We start from the raw sequence: 21,051 nt of genomic DNA, 5'->3' as shown, positions 1-21,051 counted from the left end.
GTTACAGATGTTGCCTCAGAGAACACCCTCCATAGACGTACTTTATGTGTGTCTGTGTGTGCACGCACACACATAGTTTTAAAAACAAAGGTAAAAACTAATATAAACTAATATAGAGTAAGGAATAAAAAAAATTAAGAGAGCTAAAATGCAAGAAAGAAAGAAAAAGTAGAAGAAAAATAGAAAAGAAAGAAAAAAGATACAAAGAATTGGCTTCTAAATCTTCTTTATAGCAGTTATAAGTACAATTATAAATTTACCTCTTTCTCTAAAGTTACATCATGACTCTCTTCTTTCTATAATCTATCCAATGTAATCATCAAAACCATGAATCATAAGTTCATTTTTTTCTTATTTTGCAAAAAGTCCATAAGGGGTTTCCAGTCAGCAATAAATGTAGAAACTGTCTTTTCTCCGATCAAACAAGTTCATAGACATATTTTCTAAGTCAAAAACGACAGTTTTGCTATTGGATGGACAAAGGCTGTTGTGCCTGTAAATTTATTCCAGGTCCCTGGAAAAAAGTAGAATCATACAAATACATTTAAATGCAAACATAGAAATAGGTAAAGTATAAATGTGTTTTGCACTTTTCTTATTTTAGGGAAAGTACTTCTATATTACTCCTGGAATTTGCCCTAGCCTATCCACCATGAAATCAATCGTGGAATGTGCAGGTGGGAAGGTATTATCCAAACAACCTTCTTTCCGAAAACTTATGGAACACAAACAAAATAAGGTGGGTGTTATCTCTATGTGTTTTTTATGGAGTATTTCACTTTAACTTACATTGACTAATTCAATTTTATTTTATTTTTTTAATTTAGAGTTTGTCAGAGATTATCCTTATCTCCTGTGAAAATGATCTACACTTATGCCGAGAATACTTTGCCAGGGGCATAGGTAGGTGGTTGATATCCTTGGATGACAGTTACATGTTTAAATATGCAATTTCACACATAAAATGTAGGTAGGTTGGGATTTATTTACAGTGGGGCAAAAAAAGTATTTAGTCAGCCACCAATTGTGCAAGTTCTCCCACTTAAAAAGATGAGAGAGGCCTATAATTTTCATCATAGGTATACCTCAACTATGAGAGACAAAATGGGGAAAAAAATCCAGAAAATCACATTGTCTGATTTTTAAAGAATTTATTTGCAAATCATGGTGGAAAATAAGTATTTGGTCACCTACAAACAAGCAAGATATCTGGCTCTCACAGACCTGTAACTACTTCTTTAAGAGGCTCCTCTGTCCTCCACTCGTTACCTGTAGTAATGGCACCTGTTTGACCTTGTTATCAGTATAAAAGACACCTGTCCACAACATCAAACAGTCACACTCCACTATGGCCAAGACCAAAGAGCTGTCGAAGGACACCAGAAACAAAATTGTAGACCTGCACCAGGCTGGGAAGACTGAATCTGCAATAGGCAAGCAGCTTGGTATGAAGAAATCAACTGCGGGAGCAATAATTAGAAAATGGAAGACATACAAGACCACTGATAATCTCCCTCAATCTGGGGCTCCATGCAAGATCTCACCCTGTGGGGTCAAAATGATCACAAGAACGGTGAGCAAAAATCCCAGAACCACACGGGGGGACCTAGTGAATGACCTGCAGAGAGCTGGGACCAAAGTAACAAAGGCTACCATCAGTAACACACTATGCTGCCAGGGACTCAAATCCTGCAGTGCCAGACGTGTCCCCCTGCTTAAGCCAGTACATGTCCGGGCCCGTCTGAAGTTTGCTAGAGAGCATTTGGATGATCCAGAAGAGGATTGGGAGAATGTCATATGGTCAGATGAAACCAAAGTGGAATGTTTTGGTCTAAACTCGTCGTGTTTGGAGGAGAGAGAATGCTGAGTCGCATCCAAAGAACACCATACCTACTGTGAAGCATGGGGGTGGAAACATCATGCTTTGGGGCTGTTTTTCTGCAAAGGGACCAGGACGACTGATCTGTGTAAAGGAAAGAATGAATGGGGCCATGTATCGTGAGATTTTGAGTGAACACCTCCTTCCATCCGCAAGGGCATTGAAGATGAAATGTGGCTGGGTCTTTCAGCATGACAATGATCCCAAACACACCGCCTGGGCAACAAAGGAGTGGCTTCGTAAGAAGCATTTCAAGGTCCTGGAGTGGCCTAGCCAGTCTCCAGATCTCAACCCCATGGAAAACCTTTGGAGGGAGTTGAAAGTCCGTGTTGCCCAGCGACAGCCCCAAAACATCACTGCTCTAGAGGAGATCTGCATGGAGGAATGGGCCAAAATACCAGCAACAGTGTGTGAAAACCTTGTGAAGACTTACAGAAAACATTTGACCTCTGTCATTGCCAACAAAGGATATATAACAAAGTATTGAGATGAACTTTTGATATTGACCAAATACTTATTTTCCACCATGATTTGCAAATAAATTCTTTAAAAATCAGACAATGTGATTTTCTGGATTTTTTCCCCCATTTTGTCTCTCATAGTTGAGGTATACCTATGATGAAAATTACAGGCCTCTCTCATCTTTTTAAGTGGGAGAACTTGCACAATTGGTGGCTGACTAAATACTTTTTTGCCCCACTGTATGTATCCCATTTGTGCCCCCCACTATGATCTCCCAGAGGTTCACAATAATACAAATGTTAAAACTACACATGGGATTTATTTCTGTTGGCTCTTTTTTTACTGTTTGCTACTGTAATGGTTTGTGGGAAAGACCTTGGGAGACTAGGTGAGGAGGCGCTGCCAAAGGAATGGTCAGATAAGAGACAGCATAGCCCATAGCTGGATAGTGGGTGGGGCAAAAGTCTCAGAAGAGACCCTCCCTAGTTTCTCGGGCTGTAAAGGAGACAGAGAGAATTGGGCCTTCAGATTTGTAAGATTCTGTCAATGTAGCTGTACAATAAACCAGATAGGAATCACGACCAGATGAGCTAAATTTAGCTCATCTGGTCGTGATTCCTATCTGGTTCGTTGGCAAGACCAACATCAATCTTGCAAATCTGAAGGCACAATTCTCCCCACTTCTCCTTTATAGCCCGAGCAATGGTGGAGGGGAGAATTCTTGGGTAGCAATGTGTGGTGTATTTATCACTTACAGTGCATTTTCCTTTTCAGTAAATTTACAGACATTTCTAAAATTCTGTTTTCACTTTGTCACTATGGGGTACTGAGTGTAGATTAATGAGGAAAAAAATGAATTTGAACGATTGTAACAGGCTGCAACATAACAAAATTGAAAAAAGTGAAGGGGGTCTGAATACTTTCCAAATGCACTGTAGCTGAGACGCTGCTTGGGTTGCAGTACAACCCATATTATATTTGGCACATGCCCAGTGCATGAGTTGGCACTGATTTATCTGGTTGAACACACCACCTGCATTTCAGCCATATTTTATTGGGGCCCAGCTGCTAAGTATCCTTAACAAAGGCTGCTGATTAAATTTTTATATTAATATCTTACATATTTGTATGTTCTTTCAATATTTTTGCAGATGTCCACAATGCAGAATTTGTTTTGACTGGTGTTCTTACTCAAACGCTGGATTATGACTCATATCCTTTCATATCCTGCCTCCCTCCCTAAATATTATACTGATTTCTGTAAGAATGCCAGGCTCACTGAAATAGGCTTTGTTCTCAGTGGTTGTCCATATGGATAATGTGTCTAAAATAGATATATGCAGACTGGAAATTATAATACATTATCTTCTATTGATGGACGTTTGGTTCCCTCTCTTTGTTCTGTTGAGGGCTTGCTGAAATGCAAACAGCAATTTTCACTTTTTATAAATACTGTACTAGTCATTGGCTTTAAACTGTTGAGGTTTTTAAGGCAAGGAATAGATTTTGATCCCCTTCTTTTGCTAGGTTATTATATAACATAGTGTCATATGTAGCAAACCATGATGACATCAAAATGATGACATGGCAGAGTGATGTCATCACACAAATGCTGAAATTATGTAGTTCCATCATAACTTGATGTTGCCATAAATAAGTCATTTGCCTCGCTTGTCCCATGCTGCTGAGGCCAATTTAAAGAAGTTGGTTATGGTCATATATATATTTGAAGGTGAATTTTTCCCTTAACCAAATTTACATATAAGTTTACCTGACTCGAAGTAAAATGCCTTGTTTTGCTTCAGATTTTTTGAGCCCTTCCTCCAAGCTTCCTTCCAGCCTGTGGATCAGTAAATCAGGACTTCGTGGAATTCTTTTTTCTCTTATTTTGCTGAAGGGTGAAGAACAGTTTGAGGCAGGAGAGCAAAAGTTTACTGCATCTGTTTAAGATGTGCCACCTTTTTTTATTAAACATAATTAACTATGTTTTTTTGTACTATACTATAGACCAGAGAGATTACTTTTTATATTGCAAAATAGTTTTCCTGATTTTTTTTAAAGTTTTAATAATCGGCAGTATTCAACCAAAATCAAAATTAAAATGTAAAGGAAAAAGGGCTTGTGGTATGTTTAAATTATGGAAATAAATATTTTGTACTTTATTTTATTATGCTGTTATATTAATACTATCCTATGTTTTAAATAAACATAGTTTTAAATAATTTTTCTTTAAAATTTAGTGGTGATTTTTATTTTTAAAATGTTGTGCAATTATAGCACTTTCTGGTAAGAGTAAATTACTCTGTTCTTCCAAATGGTGTAAGATATTCTTCCATTTATTTTACCAGGTGTGTTTTAATATTAAAAGCCAAGTATTTTAAACAGAGTTTATTAATGTTATGTGTGTTCCTACTGCAGTTAGCTTGAACTCACTCATATTCTGCAGTGATAAACTTTATTTGTAATTTTTATGAAATAAATATGCAAAACGGAATTCATGGATGTGGTTATTTCATCCAAGTTGAATTGGTCTTAAAAAATGTTGTTATTCTATGTTAACTTAATCCATTTAATTTTAAGTTGAATATTCATCTTTAATTCAGATTTAACTATTTCAGCAGGGTTGCATAAGATGCAGTCAGCTGGCTATTGTATATGGTTCTGAAGACTTTTGTGGAATTGATAAAACATTAAAATCATGTGTGGGATGGTGGTGGTTCTTTTTAAAATACATTTTTCATGTTTGCAGCCACCATAAACAGATATTTTACATGAGTCTCTCTATTGGCTATCTTTGAATTGACAGCAGATTTCACATAGTTTTAAGAAGTTCAATAACTTGGGTAAAACAGTACCAAAAAAGTATTAATTCGCAACTTATTTAGGGTGAAATAATTGGTAACCCTGAATGTGGTTTCTTAGGAGCCACATATGGTGTTTTCTCTCTCTCTCTCCCTCCCTCCCTCTCTCCACACTCCACACAGAAAATCTAAGAACATCTGAAGGGTTACTGGTTGAACATGACAGGAATGACACCATCATTTACTGAAAATGGCTATGCAGTTTTGAAGACGCTGCACTACTTGCTGCCACTTAAGTTAGGAAACTTTTCTCATGCTGGAACTGTACATGTTTTCAAGGAACTAAAAATACAAAGTTACATCAACTTTTCTGGTCTTGTATACTTTTTAAAAACGCCTATGTTGCTGACCCATGGTAACTAGATGAATGGGACTTTTAAGAGGTGATGGGCTTTACAACTCTTGTAAGTTGTAGTGAATGGACAAACCCCATTCACTCAGCTGCCTCAAGATTGATTTGCAAGCTAAAAGTAAATTTTAATTTCTCTTATATTAGTAAAACTCATTCTTAAATCATAAGACTGATGCTTATATTTTGTCTCCTTGAAAGGAAATAGGACTGCTGTTCTCTGCCCACACGCCTCAAAGTTTCTGTGGCTATCAGATGTTGCTATTAGGGCTGGTATTCTTTTCTTTTTCTTCTTCATCATCATCATGATGCCCATGTTACAGGTGAGTATGTTGCACAGACTGAGAATTCCCTCTCTTTGCAAGCTGGTACAGATGAGGAGCCTGGTCTAGATGTTTCCTTCCTCCAGAAAGATGGGCAGTGGCAATGGAAGTCGCACCTAACATAATCACAGGTTGTGCCTTGTACCCAGGCAGGAAAGAGACCAAAAGGTACAGCCTGGAGAGCCAGGTCCCCTCAATCACCTGCCAATATTGTGTCCTTCCTCTGGTTTCTGCTTCCTGGAGAATCTCGGAGCAGACTTGACACTTTACATCAGGAACTTCCCAGCAACCTGTTCTGATGTTGCCTTGGCAAGAGGTTCTGTGACAGAGTCACTTCAGGGATGAATGAGGGTGAGGGCCAGCCTTCTGACTGGAGAAGGAAAGAGGAGTGGGATGGATCTGCTGCCTGCTGTTTTAAGAAGGAGCCAAGGGATATAGGGAGGTACCACTGTAGTAATAGAGGGCAATCAGCAGTATGGTGGGGAAGAAAAGTAGGGTGTTAGGAGGGAAGTATAGCCTGGGAATGTTCATTCTCAGTTGGTGGCCCATCACAGAGAGCCTGTGCAGCTTTGCAGCAGTTCCCATGGGATGATGGTTGTGTTGTGGAATTGCTGTTACATGCATTCAGAAGCAACCACCCAAAAATGAACCCTGGGCAAACACCCAAGAATGAATCCTGGGCAAACAAGCTGGCCTGGCTGGTGTCATATAGACATAATTGGATAAGAATGGGGAGGGGCCTTCTTATTGCCTGCCCAGGATTTTCCGAGATCGAACCAGATTTTGGAGATGGCCAGAAATGCAGAGAAGCTGGACACTCTTTCCCTGGGTAGGTGTCTGAACAAGGGTATCCAGGAGGAATGGAGACTCTGCTGCTGTTCTGTCTTCTCTTTCCCTCCAGTCTCTCTCGGAGCTAGTCCATTGGAAGGTGCTGTGGCTACTTCCTTGGCTGTTCAAGACTCCAGGGCAACAGTGGCTGTTTCCTTGGATGGTGGGTGGGGGAAGGAGAGATTTATTAATGTTTTTGGATTGCCCAATAAGTGAGGTTCTCCATGTGATGAACAAGAAAACATAACTTACAGATGTCTGGGGCAGAAGGAAAGAGAGATGTATAACTTCTTAAACTTTTTATCTCATTAAAAGTAAAGATCCTAGGAAGCTGTCTTCATATGAAAACCATTATCTAGCCCAATATTGTTGACAGTCATCAGCAGTGACTTTCCATGGCCTGGGCCAGGTTTAGAAAGTAGCCAAGGACTGAATCTGAGGAGAGAGTGCCCTGTTTTTATTCCTATTTTTGTCATTTATAAATACTGCTTTCTTTTAGCTAGACGTAGGGACAAACTGACGGGGCACATGACTATTCATTTAAAATCTATATTAATGAAAAATACCTATCTGCAAGAACTTACGGGTCCCCCCCCCCCCCCAAATGACCCTGCATGGTTACTTAGATCAGCAAGAGAAGCCCTCCTGAAGATCTCATCTACTGCCAGGAACTTGGGCTCCAGTGAGGGCATTTCCTCATATGCCTCCCCAACTGTGAAATACACTCCCCAAGGAGGGGTGTTTGGCTCCCCATTCTCCCCAATATTTTCAAAAATAGGGAAAATCCAGCTCTTTCACCAAGCTTTTAGTTGAAAAGATTCTTGATTTTAAATTGGACTTCATTTTAATGGTGGTCTTATTTTTATGTGTTATAATTGGCATTTTAATTGCTCAAGTGTCAGTAGACAGGTGGATAAAAATTCATAAATAACAAATGATACCACAGAAACGATTTTCAGACCTTTTCAGCATGTCAGGATAATGATATGCTCCCAAATGCTGCTGTTAATTTTGACAGAAGCACAACTGTCTTGAAGCACAATACTGAACTGGGTACTTTGCTTTTGCGTGTCAAAGATTCAGACTACTGTGGTATGGTGTGGGGTTGCAGGATTACTGCTTGGAGTTTGTTCAGAAATTTCAGCTTGTAAAAAATCCGATTGTTTTGGCTTTTAACGGAGATAAAGGTAAGAATTTTAGTTTGGGGCACTTCATGGGTCCTTTTGTGTGGCCAGTCAACAAAACAGCAGGTTTGAGGCTTAGTTTTAAATGGAACTGGCAGAGGCAGTTTACTTTCCATAATTCTGAAAAACAGCAGCCTGAATGCTCTTTTCTGCCCACAGATATGACCAATGACGATGGTGCCATATGCTAGATTCACTAACTGCAACAGCCAGTTCTCCACAAGGCTTCAGAGGTAGACAGGCAATGTCTTTTTTAAATACGGTGGTAGCTCGGGTTACGAACGCCTCTGCTTACGAACTTTTCGGGTTGCGACCATCTCCGGCTGCAAAAATTTACCTTGGTTTGCGAACTCCCCCTCGGGGTACGAACCGGATCCGCGGCCATTTTCCGCCGTGACACGTGGTCTGCGGCCATTTTCCGCCCGTGCCACGTGTTCCACAGCCATTTTTCCGCCCGTGCCACATGGTCCACGGCCATTTTTCCGCCCGTGCCACGTGTTCCGTAGCCATTTTTCCGCCCATGCCACATGGTCCGCGGCCATTTTTCCGCCCTGCCGCGTGGTCTGCGGCCATTTTTCCGCCCTTGACGCGTGGTCCGCGGACGCTGGAACAGATTAACGGTAATTACATTGAACCTTATGGGAAAATTTGCTTCGGGTTGTGAACAAATCGGATTGCGACCAGAGTCACGGAACGGATTAAATTCGTAACCCGAGGTACCACTGTACAATATATTTAATCTGACCATTAGGGTTAGCATGGTTCACAAGACACTTCCTGGTCGCTGTCAGTTTTCTGCGTGTTTATAAATATATAATGGGCACTTTCAGCATTGCGTTTTTAAAAATGGCAACAAAATTACATTTGCCATGTTATCGCAATGGCAATAAACTTGCAGGTTGTCCCAACACTCGGTTTTGAACTAGAAGACAACAGCGACAAAGCTTCGTTATATTCTGATTTGTGTATCAGCCCATGCTGCAAGGATCAAGTTGGCTCACTTCAGAAAGAGCCAAATTGTTCGTTCTACTTATGGTCGATATCATTGTGTTTTATGAAATTGCTGAAACCAACATTTCCTTATGCTTGATATGCAAATGGTCAGTGTCTGTGACAAGGAATTGGTTCTTGAATGCTCACCAAAATGCCTCGCGCCACTGTTTTTGCCAACTTCCATGTAGTTTTAAAGAATGTAAAAATACAAATGACTAATGGCCTATCCAGTGTTTCTCAACCTTAGCAACTTTAAGATACGTGGACTTCAACTCCCAGAATTCCCCAGCCAGCATGGCTGGCTGGGGAATTCTGGGAGTTGAAGTCCACATATCTTAAAGTTGCCAAGATTGAGAAACACTGGCCTAGTCTGACAAAAATGGGTGGAACTGATAAAAAGTTCTTCAAATAACCAAAGACCTGATAACGAAGGAAAATCCTGTAATGCTCGGCTATCTCTAAACAGCATGGTCTGCCATCAGTTGTACCAAATCCAATTAGATCATCTACTTTCTGGCTACTGGGTTCTGGATAACCAGACCTTGCCAGAATTAGCTGAGGAGAGAAGACGCAACCGCGCTCCCTCCATCAGCGCATCAGTAGCATCTCACTGCGCATAAGGAATGGTTTGAGTTGATGGTGACCGTTGCCACATTTAATCTCTGGCATTGAAGAATCCATCCAGGTTAACATGATTCTTAAAGAACTGGCACCTTTGTTTCAGACTTGTGAGAAGGCCAGGGGGAAAAAAAACAGGCTGCTTTGATTGATAGTTGAAAGTCGCTGGGCTCACATGAGGTGCAAATCACTTCATTCCAGAAGTACGCCCAGTGGTACTAAAAATGCTCAGAAAATATATACAGTGAACAGATGTGAGATCTAGGGGGATCTAAATTCCTATCAGGAAAAGCTATGGAGGGTGTCATAAATCATTTCCCTTCCTTTCCTTTCTTAAAAAAAAATGTTAACTGCTGAAGTGCTAGGAAAACATTAGCTGTACTAATGCAAATGCAGAAAATGATCGTGCAGAGAATATCATAATATAAAAATAAAGTTCATACTGAAGGCTCGTGGAAACAGCAATGTAAACCCTCCTCAGTCACTTGAACCAGTTGAAGTTAAGGACACCCAATTTGGCCTTTGCTGCCATCTTGTGCCGGAAATGAATTTGCTCACAAAATTGTTTAGTTTATTTTAATTTGCAGATTCATTGGCTTATTGGTACTGGTATTTTATTCTGAGATATAGTGCTGTACTCCTTAACAAGTAATATCCATTTTTATTACACAAAAGCACCACTTTCATATACAGCTGATATGTTTATAAATAGCATCAAATTTTGTATTGTGATACTGTCCCTGAACTTTGATTTGAGTTGGCAAAATCTTACCATGTCGGTCATGAAGCAGTATTTAAGTAGAAATTGCCGTTGCATGTCAAAGATCCAAAGTGCACTATGTTAGTCCATGACATGATCCAACTAGATGGCAGCACCAAGGAGACCTTGGTTGCTCTCAGAAAGCTAAATAGTGTCAAGACTATTATCTGTTTAGGGTAAAACCTGTATATTCAACTTCATATTTCGAGGTTTGCATTTCATAAATTTTAGACACATTATGTGAAGACCTATCTCTGTGAAGAAGTCTCTAGTGCTGGGAAAGGTAGAAGGTAAGAGAAGAGCACGACCCGCAGCAAGGTGGATGGACTCAGTTACAGTGGCGATGGGGCACCGCTGGAAGACCTGAAGGATCAAGTTGGGGACAGATCTTCCTGGAGAAGGTCTATCTATGTGGTCACTTAATCACTCCACAAACATGGGCTGTTTTGATCCCCCAGACAGAGCAAATTGCTTGTCTTCAAATGCTGAGATGTTGGCTCCTCTTCAAGCACAAACTCTGTTTGCCAAGTTCCTGCTGAGAGATCAGAAGCAAGACAGAAGATGTCTGCATCTCTTCAACCCCTCCTGGCTGTTTCTTCTTGGCTTCATCTGAAATGAGTGGACAGAATGTATTGTCAGGAATGTATCTACCAGCAAGTCTGAGAGCCTGGCAGGTCAGGAAAAGATGAAAAGTTTCTGCTACCAGATTCTCTTTCTCAACTTCTCCAAGTTGGACTTTCTTGACTTTGGAAAGATATGGCCTAAGAGGATGGCAGGGTGCTACGGAAGGGTTTTCCATGATCAAGGGTCCCCTCCTGAACCTGTTTCCAGGGACAAGAGAGCTGCACTTTTAAAGAGGTTGGCAAACTTTCTGCTGTGATGGTTGTTTTTGCTGTTTCTAATTTAAACCAAACCTGTAAACCAGTTTGCACCTTCCAGATGTTTGGATGACAGAGATTCCGGAGTTCTGTGCATTGTAGTGCCCTCCCCAAAGACATCTTGAGAAAAACTGTTTTATGTAGGTGGATATTATTTTTTTATTTTTAAACTGATTTCTTTTTTTAAAAAAAACACTTTTATACTATGCTATATCTCTGCTATTTGCAAGATATTGAGATGCAAGGGAATTCTTTACTTTTCCCCTTGTACCCTCATCTGTGGGTGACCTTTGTTTGGTCCCTTTTGGAAATATCTGACTATTATTTGCAAGAAAGTCTGTCAGGGAAACGGATATATTTGTGATGTGCTCTTTATCAGTTGCCATTCGGTTAGGGCAGTATTTTTCAATCTTGGCAGCCTGAAGATGTGTGGACTTCAACTCTTAGAATTCCCCAGCCAGCGTTCAATTTTGGGAGTTGAAGTCCACACATCTTCAAGTCGCCAAAGTTGAAAAATGCTGATTTTGGGGTAGGGGGGTGCTCCCTGTTTTTAACCAACAATTTTGGAACCATCTTGGAGCTATGCACCAATTCTTGCAGGATCTTCTTGCTTTCTTTGTAAATTTTTAACCCCTCTTTTCCAGTTCAAGGCATTGTTTTAATATGGAACCAGTGGTATTAATCACTGAATTCCAACTCCTGGTCCACTGGTGAGCTGCAAGGCTATTTCTAGGAGTGGGTGTCAGGGTAGTGGTGGCATGCATGCCCAGACCCTTGCAATATTTCACCATCTGTATTTCATCTCATGACATTTTGGTGTCCTACACTCCAAATCACAAGATGTCAAGCAGGAACTCCAAAACCTCACGAGATGTTGTGATCTCATGAATTGTTGCCATTTGCACACATGGGAAAAAACAAACAGGTAAGTATGTCAAAATATTGGCATAGTGGGGAGAAGAATGGGTTCAGGTGTACCCACAGGGACCATGTGGCCATCCCTGCCTTATATAATGGTTGCTGTTTTAGTTCAGTGTTTCTCAGCTTCACCAACTTGGGTGGACTTCAGCTCTCAGAATTCTGGAAGTTGGAGTCCACACATCTTAAAGACGCTGAGCTTGAGAAACGTGCTGGCTGGGGAATTCTGGGAGTTGAAGTCCACCCTTTTAAAGTTGAGGTTGAGAAGCATATATAGCTTATCTCAATAAAGTACAGTTCTAGTCTTCCTGTGGGATCTCCTTCAAAGGGCTGACAATTATGGTTATTTAAACTGAGGTTTTCCTCTATACTTTTGTGGCTTCTTGTTAGCTACCCAAGGTTATAAATTTAAGATGGGTGGCCACATAAACGTTCTACATAAATAAGGAACCATATTTAGAAAAGAAAGCCGTAGTGAGCATCTTTGAACACTAGGAGGAGCTATGTCTATGTTCAGGTTATGCTGGCAAAAAATGAGGGAAAAGGATTCCTATTTGCTTTGTACCCCAGATGCTTTGCTGGGCATCCAAGATGGAACTGAAGAAAGGCACTGCCTGAATAAAGATGGCTCACCGTGAAAGGCCTCATTATTTCAACCTTTAGGTCACTCCTAACGGTTATAACCATAAAAATCGTCTTTCAGCATAAACAGTGATGAACTGCTCTCCCTGGGGCCTGAAGCAAAGATGGCCTTAATTGAGAGCATGCAGTGCAAAAACATACTGGTGGGTAGTTATTAGGCCAATACTGACATCATCTTTAAAGAGGGGGACTGGGGGTCATCTAAAAAGTCAGTGGTAGGAACAACAGAGGATGGGGGAGAGAGTTTTTACACCCTATATGAATGGTATGTGGGAATGAGCTTGGGAGACAGGAGGAAGAGCTGCAGACTAGGCAACGGCCAGATGAGAGGCAGCCAAGCCCAGAGAAGGAATGGGAGTGTGGCAAACATCTTAGAAAAGACCTTCCTAGTTTCTTGGATTGTAAAGGCAAGGGGGGAGAGATGTACCTTCAGACTTGCAAGATTCTTTTAATGTAACCTTACAATAAAGTTAGAGCTGGTACTTCTGGGTGTGCTTCTTTCTGGATTGCCTTGCAAGACACATTAAGCCCAAGCGGAGGGGTCAAAACAGGCAAGATGGCAGTTGTGGCATCACAGTCAAAGCCCTGCCCTTTTGTACATGCATGTGAGCTTCTATTGCTATGCTCGAACTGCCATCTGGCCTGTTTTGACCTCCCCTGAAGACGTCACTGCTTGAGCTCCTAGGGAGCAAGGATTGAGGGACTGAAGGTATATCAGGGAAATGGGAGTTCCAGTTCCTTTTCATCCACAAAGCTTTACTGACTGACTTGAGTTTTCACTCTTCTCCTTCAGTCACAGATTTAGGAGGTAGAACCGAGGAGTCATCAAGTGTCTCCAAGTTCCCCTTGGCAAAAGAGTGGGGTTAAAAGAGAATTGCTAACAAACTGATGAATTGAGAAAGCTCAGGCAGCCGTTTCTGAGGTGCAACTCAGGGCTACTTCTGTAATCCTGGTTTTCTGCCCTCTTCCTGTTCCTGGAACCCTTAGCCAACTTTCACCATCACACTACTTTGCTTTATACTCTTCCTCCACTTCACCCACGTTGTGTCCTCTGGTGGTCCCTGGTCTGCTGCTTTCTAATTGTGATGGACTACCTCACCCAAAATCCTCCAGATGGGCCAAGTAGAGGTGCACAATCTGCAGCTTCAAGTTACTTCTGCATTTTAATCTTTAACTGAACCTGTATTTAATTAAAATAAATTTTTAGATTTGGCCCTACTCCTGCCAACACCTTTTTTAGAAGTGACCCCCCTTCACCCTGAGTGCATGATCTAAAAGCTAGATGTCCTCATCTTGAAAAAGTTACGTGTTTTCAACACAGTTGATAGACATCCAATTGGGGAAAGTGGGTTGTCAAAATAGCTCTCTAGCACATTTTCTCACTGAATCTGGAATCTATGCAAAACTTGAAAAAAAAAACACATGGAGGTTACAAGTCCATTGCTGCAACTCTGATTCTTCTCCTGGTGCATCAGCCATGGGAAACAAGATACATATTGGGGCTTGCTTATCTGGGCTGCAAGAATTCAGATGACCACTGAATGGCAGCAGAACAAGACTGAAATCTCTTTGCTTTCACCTCCTGTTGTCCAGAGTCTCACAGCCTAGATAGGGAGATGTAATGGTATATGGGAATAACCTTGGGAGACAGGGCAAAGAGACACAACCAAGGGAACGGTCAGATAAAAGGCAGCTGAGCCCACAGCAGGAATGTGGGCAGGGCAAGAGGCTCAGAAGGGACTCTCCCTAGTTTCTTGGGCTGTAAAGAAGATGGGGGGAGAGACGTACTTTCAGACTTGCAAGACTGAAGTCAGCCTTACAGGACAGATCAGACAGGAAACACGACCAGATGAGCTAATTCTACTTTATTGTAAAGCTACATTAACAGAATCTTGCAAGCCTGAAAGTACATCAGGTCATTCCCACATACCATTATGTACCAAGTACCAAGGTCATTCCCACATACCATTACAGGAGGCCCTAATGCACAGCACCAGATTTGGGGAGCTGATCTACCTGTAAACTGAATGATGCTCTTTTCACCTTACCTGGGAAGAGAGTATTTGCTTCTATCCCACCCACCCCTCACTCCCTGCCCCAGAAACAATTGCTGTAAAAAAAGGTGGCCATTTTGTGCGCATCAACTGTTTCTGTGCTTATTGGTTTAAACATATTTTTAATCGGGAGGTTTATTAGAACGAAAAGAGGTGGAGGTACCTAACCCCCTCCCGCATGCAACTGTTGTAATATTTCTTGCATCTACACTATTCCTGCTAAAGAGAGTGACACTTGACCCTTCTGCTCACCTGCCGGCAGAGGGCAAATTGGCCGGTCCCTGGATTTTGGGACACTTGCATACCTCATATAAGGATAATGTAAGGACATTATGTTCTTTTGAATTATGGGTGGTCGTGCATCTCCCTGCTGGGAGCTTGAGGTCACATTTAGAGCCTTGAAGCAGACAAATGCTGGGGCAGCCCTGCCAGCTGGCCACATGGCCCCAGAGAAGGTTGTTCTGCCTGGACACCTACGTGCTCATCATTTTGATGTGGCTTGAGTCTTCCTTTGTGGGTAGACTGTAAGCCTGGCTTACGGCTTTTGGGGCCAACATTCTTCTCCAAACTGGCTGCAACGGAATCCTTGTTTGGCCTGTTTTGTTCAAGCATCGTAAAAACAGCCCCCGCTCGTCTGTCTTCAGCACAGCATCAATAAGGCACCGAAATGGAACTGACCTGGGATTCGCACCGCTGCTTAGCTAATGTATGCTAAGTAGGCAATTTCATTAGCTTTTCGTCTGTGGGATAATTTCATTAGGCTGATGTGTCTGCTGGCTAGGCTATTTCATTCATACCGTAATTGCACCCTTCCCTAGGATCCCATGCCACCCATCACCCCTTGAAGTGGGGAGAGTTCCAGCTCTTCTGAGTTTGCTTCTGCGGTTAAATTCAAGCAATAAGGGGGAAAGGTGGTGTCTCAAGCCCCCTCCTTCCTGCAAACTCAGCACCTTTCAGCTAATCACTTGAAACATCCTCAAAACCCAAACCCACAAGGACTGAAGAGGATTCATTTTACTGGAGCCACTGAATGCCTCCAATGTTTCACAGGAGACGTCAGGGACCAAAAATGAAATAAAATCAAATGAAAAGGTGGCACAATTTCCCCAAATAAGGTGTAAAATAAAGCAATAGGTTTCTCTAGGTTTCATGGTGCTCATTCTGTTTCAACCCCACATCCATTAAAAGGACCCCAAATCTTAGCTCCACCCATTCTGCAACTCACTCAGATGCCCCTTGTAGGCCTCAGGCACAAAATTTGCCACCACTAAATGAAGACAAAAAGGTGAAGGATATCAGGAAACATGGAAGGGGAGGGGCCCCAGCTGATGCCCCACACAGGCCAGATGAGCTCCACTGTCAGCAAATTCTCCATTCATACATTAGACTAGTGTTTTTCAACCTTCATGCTGGCTGGGGAATTCTGGGAGTTGAATTCCACCCATCTTAAAGTTTGCTGAGCTGGCTAGGGAATTCTGGGAGTTGAAGTCCACACATCTTAAAGTTGCCAAGTTTGCAAAGCACTGCCTTACAACAGATAAAGTCCAATCATTCAAGATGAAGTTATTAAAAGTGTTTGTAGAAATTAGGAGATGTTGTTGACTTTGGTATGCAAACATTGGTCCCAAGACTGACTATCTAATAACTGATTTGTTCAGTTATGGTATGCAGGTGTCCCACAGACTTATTATTTGGGTCTACCATGTGCTACTTCATGTGCTTTAGGCCAGGGTTCCTCAACCTTGGGGACTTGAAGATGTGTGGACTACAATTCCCAGAATTCCCCAGCCAGCTCAGCAAACTTTAAGATGGGTGGAATTCAACTCCCAGAATTCCCCTGGCTGGACAATTCTGGGAATTCTAGTCCACACATCTTCAAGTCGCCAAGGTTGAGGAACCCTGCTTTAGGCTATAAAAGTATCACCATTTATATTATATGTATGCCAGTGATTTATCATCTCTGTCCCCATCATGAGAAGAGGCAAACTCCCACTTCCCTGCTCACTAACCTGATGGCAAGGGTTATTCCAAGGCACTGCAGAATGTGCTTGTGTTTTAGGGAGCCTATATTTGGAAAGAAAGTTTGCATGCCGGCCTTGGAGAAGGCATGGGAGAAGTCCATGCACGATGGAGACTCAAGCAAAGTAGATCCCAAGAAGGACACCGTAGATCAGTGTTTCTCAATCTCAGCAGCTTTAAGGTGTGTGGACTTCAAATCCCAGAATTCCCCAGACAGCATGCTGGCTGGGGAATTCTGGGAATTAAAGTCCACACATCTTAAGGTTATGGAGTTTGAGAAACACGGATGTAGGTGATCTTTTACAAGACCTCTGGTTGATGCAGAAAGGGTTTTATTTTTCCTTAGACCTGTAAAAGCTCTACCTTCTGCTCTGAGTTCATGGAAGGAACCACCAGATATGGTCCTCTACTGGTTTGAATATCCCACTTTCAAATAAAACAGAAAGGGGGAAAAATAAGACATTTTTATGGTATTCACACAGCACACTAATTCACCATACGACCTGGCATATTTGGCAGGTTAAAGGACAAAAGACACATGTTAAGAGGTAGGCAGTTTCTGGTTGAATATTAGGAAGAACTTGTGAGCAATAAGAATGGAACCAAGTATCAGGGGAGATGGTGGTGTCCTTTCACTCTTTATGTTCAAGTGGAGATTGCACAGCATCTGTTATGGACTTTTACGTTGCATCCGTGATCAGAGCAGGAGGTTGGATTCAAAGGTCTTTTCCAACTCAGAGATTCTATGGTCTAGTGTGCTGCATAAACTCATCCTGAATAAGGATTGGATGGCCAACCAGAAGACAGGACCAAAGAAGAAATCTAACACACTGCTGATGTCCAAGACATGGACAATTTTCAAGATCAGTTATTGCCCAGTCTATTCATTCTGCACAGCTGAAAGCAACCCCTTCATTTCAGTGAGGTTTTTCCCCCTCTAAATTAATGTTTTTCTAACAAGATGTAGAAATGCTGTTAAAAATCACTGTCAGATCCTTGATCCACAGTTGAAACCTTCCTGGCAAGGCTGATTAAGTCCAGCAGTGGGCTCTAGTTGTTCCTGACAAAACAGCAGGAATAAAATTAAATGAATGGTAGCTTTTTGTGGACAGAACGGAGATATTAATAAGTGTCATGCTGAGCTCTGGGTCCAGGCAGATGCATAATTTATTGGGCTTCATAAATATCAAAACATGCCACAGCTGTTAGGATTTTTCAGTGCAAAACCCACAAATATTGCTTTAATTATTCAGCAGCTCAGCTTAGCAGAAAACAGTTGCCTGCGTTGGAACTAAAAATAAGACATTGGTTGCAACAGATCTTCAGAATGGGCTGATGGACCTCTTCTTTATGAGATGCACTAGAATGGACTGAACACTATCTGAAGGCAGAAGACCTGAAGAACATGGTTAAGGGTAAAGTTGACCCACTGTCCTTGCTTTTCCTGAACCAAGGCTAACATCATAAATAGAAGGAAGTGAGATATTTGAAGTATATCACTGGGGGAGAAAAGCAAACATTTCTAATGCAGTTGAATCCAAAATCCTAAAACTAGAATTCCTAAACTCCAACTGTCCACAGGTATTTACTTTGTTGAATCTACAGAATTTCAGAACTCTGAGGAACTCCACTAAGCAAAAGCTGCAAATCAATCACACTTTCTAACCATAGAATTTGCATAAAAATATTTGTTTTGAAATCACGGTTTAGAAAAATGTGAAAAGCACTTCCTTCACCATGCCCTGTGATGTTCTTTACTCAGGAGAACTATTTTTCCTGCTCACCATATCTCATTTTACCCCTCTAAAAGAGAAAATGAGAGGGCACTGCTCCAACTCTATTCATGCAGTTTTCTTCAGTGTAAAATCCAGAAGCCTACCAAATTTTCTATCAAGTTGGCTCATTTTTTTTTCCAATTATCCATGCCTCTCACAAACACTTTAGCCTCTCTTATCCAGTTGTTTCTTAACTCATTACTCTGTGTTGGCTTTAAATTGAGCCAGACTTGGAACAGACCCATGAAATGAATGGATCAGGTTGGCAATTCAGCATGCAATGCAGTTGGAGATAATTGTCCAACCTTTGGCTGTGCCATAGGGTTACACATCTGGAGGCATCAGCTGGCCCCTGAAAGCATTGGGTGATCTCAAAACATTAACAAATTGCAATTTTTCAGGAGATGAGAAGGAGAATTATTAAATATTGCATGGAGAAAAATTACACTATGTTCAATTTTTATTAAATATCAATTCAAAGTAAATGAAAATTAATGTCCTTTTCTCACCCACTGATTTTTGGAATGCTGCCTCTAGCATGCTGAAGATCAACTGCAGCCCTCAACCTGAGATCACACCCAGGTTGTCTGGTGTGTTTCCTTTCAGACTTGTTGGTCCTGAACAAAAACATAAGGTATAGCGACACCAAAAGTGACATCTGAATGAGAGAAATATTTCTTTGGACAACTCCAATTGTTTGCCCATTGGAGAGCTACTTGCCATATTAGCTGTCTTTGGGAAAACCCAAGTAGACCTCAGTGACTTTGCCTCTGGTGAAGAACTTAATCAAACACATGGGAAGCTTTGTTAAACACATGGGAGTCAGTTTGATGGTCTAGTCTATGGCTTTAAATGTTAATTTTTTACATTTTTTTGTTCCCTTTCCTTACCTCTCTGGCTGCATTAATCAACATCATTATCAGCCTGTAAAAGGGTCCTGAACTCTTTTGCCTTCAAGGGAAGTTAAGATAATGAATATAGAACTGAAAAGGAAATGCAATAGCACTGCAACAGAGATGGAGAAAGACTATTGTTTGTTCATCCCATCCCATCATCAGGGCAGAAGAATGTCTCCCTCCCTACCAACATGGGTCAAGGGGTGGTGGTTGAAGGCTGAGATGGCCCAGGACAGACCCAGTTCAAGGGCAGCTGATCCCCCTTCATGGCTTCCGAATTGTAGAAACAAAAACATCCTGGCAGACAGTTGGGAGGGGGACTCCTATGTCAGATGTTGGTCAGAGTCTGACTTGGGAGGGTGAAATCCAATTAACCTCCTTGAAACCGATGTAGTGCGTGCTACGAGCAACACTCTAAAGTGCCAGTAGGGGAGGTTATGAATGAAGGGAAAAGAACGAATTGAGCACATGGCATGGATGGAAATGCAAATGACAGGCAGGGGTGGAACAAAGAGAACATAAATGGGAGACGGAGAGAGGAGTCCAGGTTTGGAACAACAGTTAGAAATAAATGCCTGAAACAGAAACAAGCAAAAGAGCATCTATTTTTAGGAAGAATTTCCTAGACTTGTCTCACAGGGGAAAGGATCTCAAGGACACCTACAGAAGAGTGGGTGGAAAATGGATTGAGTAAAATAAATCCCCCTCTTTAGAAGCCTGAATATTGATGAGTGGGATAAAGGAAAACATCTAGAGATGAGACGTGAAGCACCCACTTGCTGTTATATACTGTCTAATTTAGTGCCACCCTCAGCTGCTATGGTCTTCTTGGTCTAGTTGATGGGAATTGTAGTTTTGTCTAACTGGTAAATGCCACATTCAGGGAGATGGAGCTATGATTTTAGGGTGGCCCAAGCATTTCACAGACGTCAGCTCACAGTTCTGGGCTGCTGAAATAACTGACTTTGCTTCTCTTTCTTCTGATTGAGCCTGGCCCCAACATCTATATCTACCTCCTTAGGCTTTTACTGAGGTTCCATCTCAGACACTGCATACAACACTGCATCTATTTGAGAAAATGTGCCTTTTTTTTGTTTAAATCACAGATTGATGATTTAATTGGCTGGAACAGGCTTTGCATTTTGCCCATTCTGCATTTAAGCAAATGCAAATCTGAAACAGATCAAATATGGAACCAAATCCATGAAGTGTTGCCTTCCATCCAGTGCCATATTCTTTGAAGAATCAGAGGTCCTGAAGCTGCTCAGGGATGTCCGCAGGGGTGTAGATCAAAATCTGTAAAATGGTGGGCAAGGTGAAGCTCCACCCCTTCTGAACATGGGGGCAGGGCCTGGATCAATTTGATTGCAGGTTTTGGCCCATAACCTGTGGACCTATCAGAGCCAGAATCTTCACAAGAGGCTGAGCTGCAGACATCGAAAAAAAGTCACTGGGTTCTTCCAATCTTCCACAAGATGGAGAGATATACCATTTTTTTAAACTTAAATGATAACTCTTTCTAAATGTGCATTGGATCATTTGGATGTGCAAACCCAGGCACATCTTGGCCTTTGTCAAGCTTTATTTTGGAGTGGCCAATACATTTTCTTTG

At 41.6% G+C, this 21,051-nt stretch overlaps 1 protein-coding gene across 4 annotated transcripts in view; it reads left to right on the top strand.

Moving 5' to 3' along the window:
- Positions 1-13,120, top strand: part of PAXIP1 (PAX interacting protein 1) — a 36,831-nt gene extending 23,711 nt beyond the window's left edge. The window contains exons 18-23 of one of the 4 annotated variants that reach the window (XR_015797768.1): positions 605-739; positions 828-903; positions 3,493-3,557; positions 4,105-5,874; positions 8,046-8,119; positions 10,489-13,120. Coding sequence is in view for 3 of the 4 variants with exons in the window: in XM_088150230.1 (XP_088006356.1) it covers positions 605-739; positions 828-903; positions 3,493-3,584 (303 nt within the window). In the remaining variant the exon portion in view is untranslated. The other 3 variants (XM_025172984.2, XM_088150231.1, XM_088150230.1) reach the window with 3 other exon arrangements.
- Positions 13,121-21,051: the final 7,931 nt, after the last annotated feature.

Source organism: Python bivittatus, unplaced genomic scaffold (genome assembly GCF_059951505.1).
Source record: "Python bivittatus isolate LINGU-HERP-01145 unplaced genomic scaffold, Pbiv_v1 ctg000610_np1212, whole genome shotgun sequence".
Taxonomy (NCBI): domain Eukaryota; kingdom Metazoa; phylum Chordata; class Lepidosauria; order Squamata; family Pythonidae; genus Python; species Python bivittatus.
The sequence above is the reverse complement of the archived record's forward strand: the minus strand, read 5'-3'. Positions and strand labels throughout refer to the sequence as shown.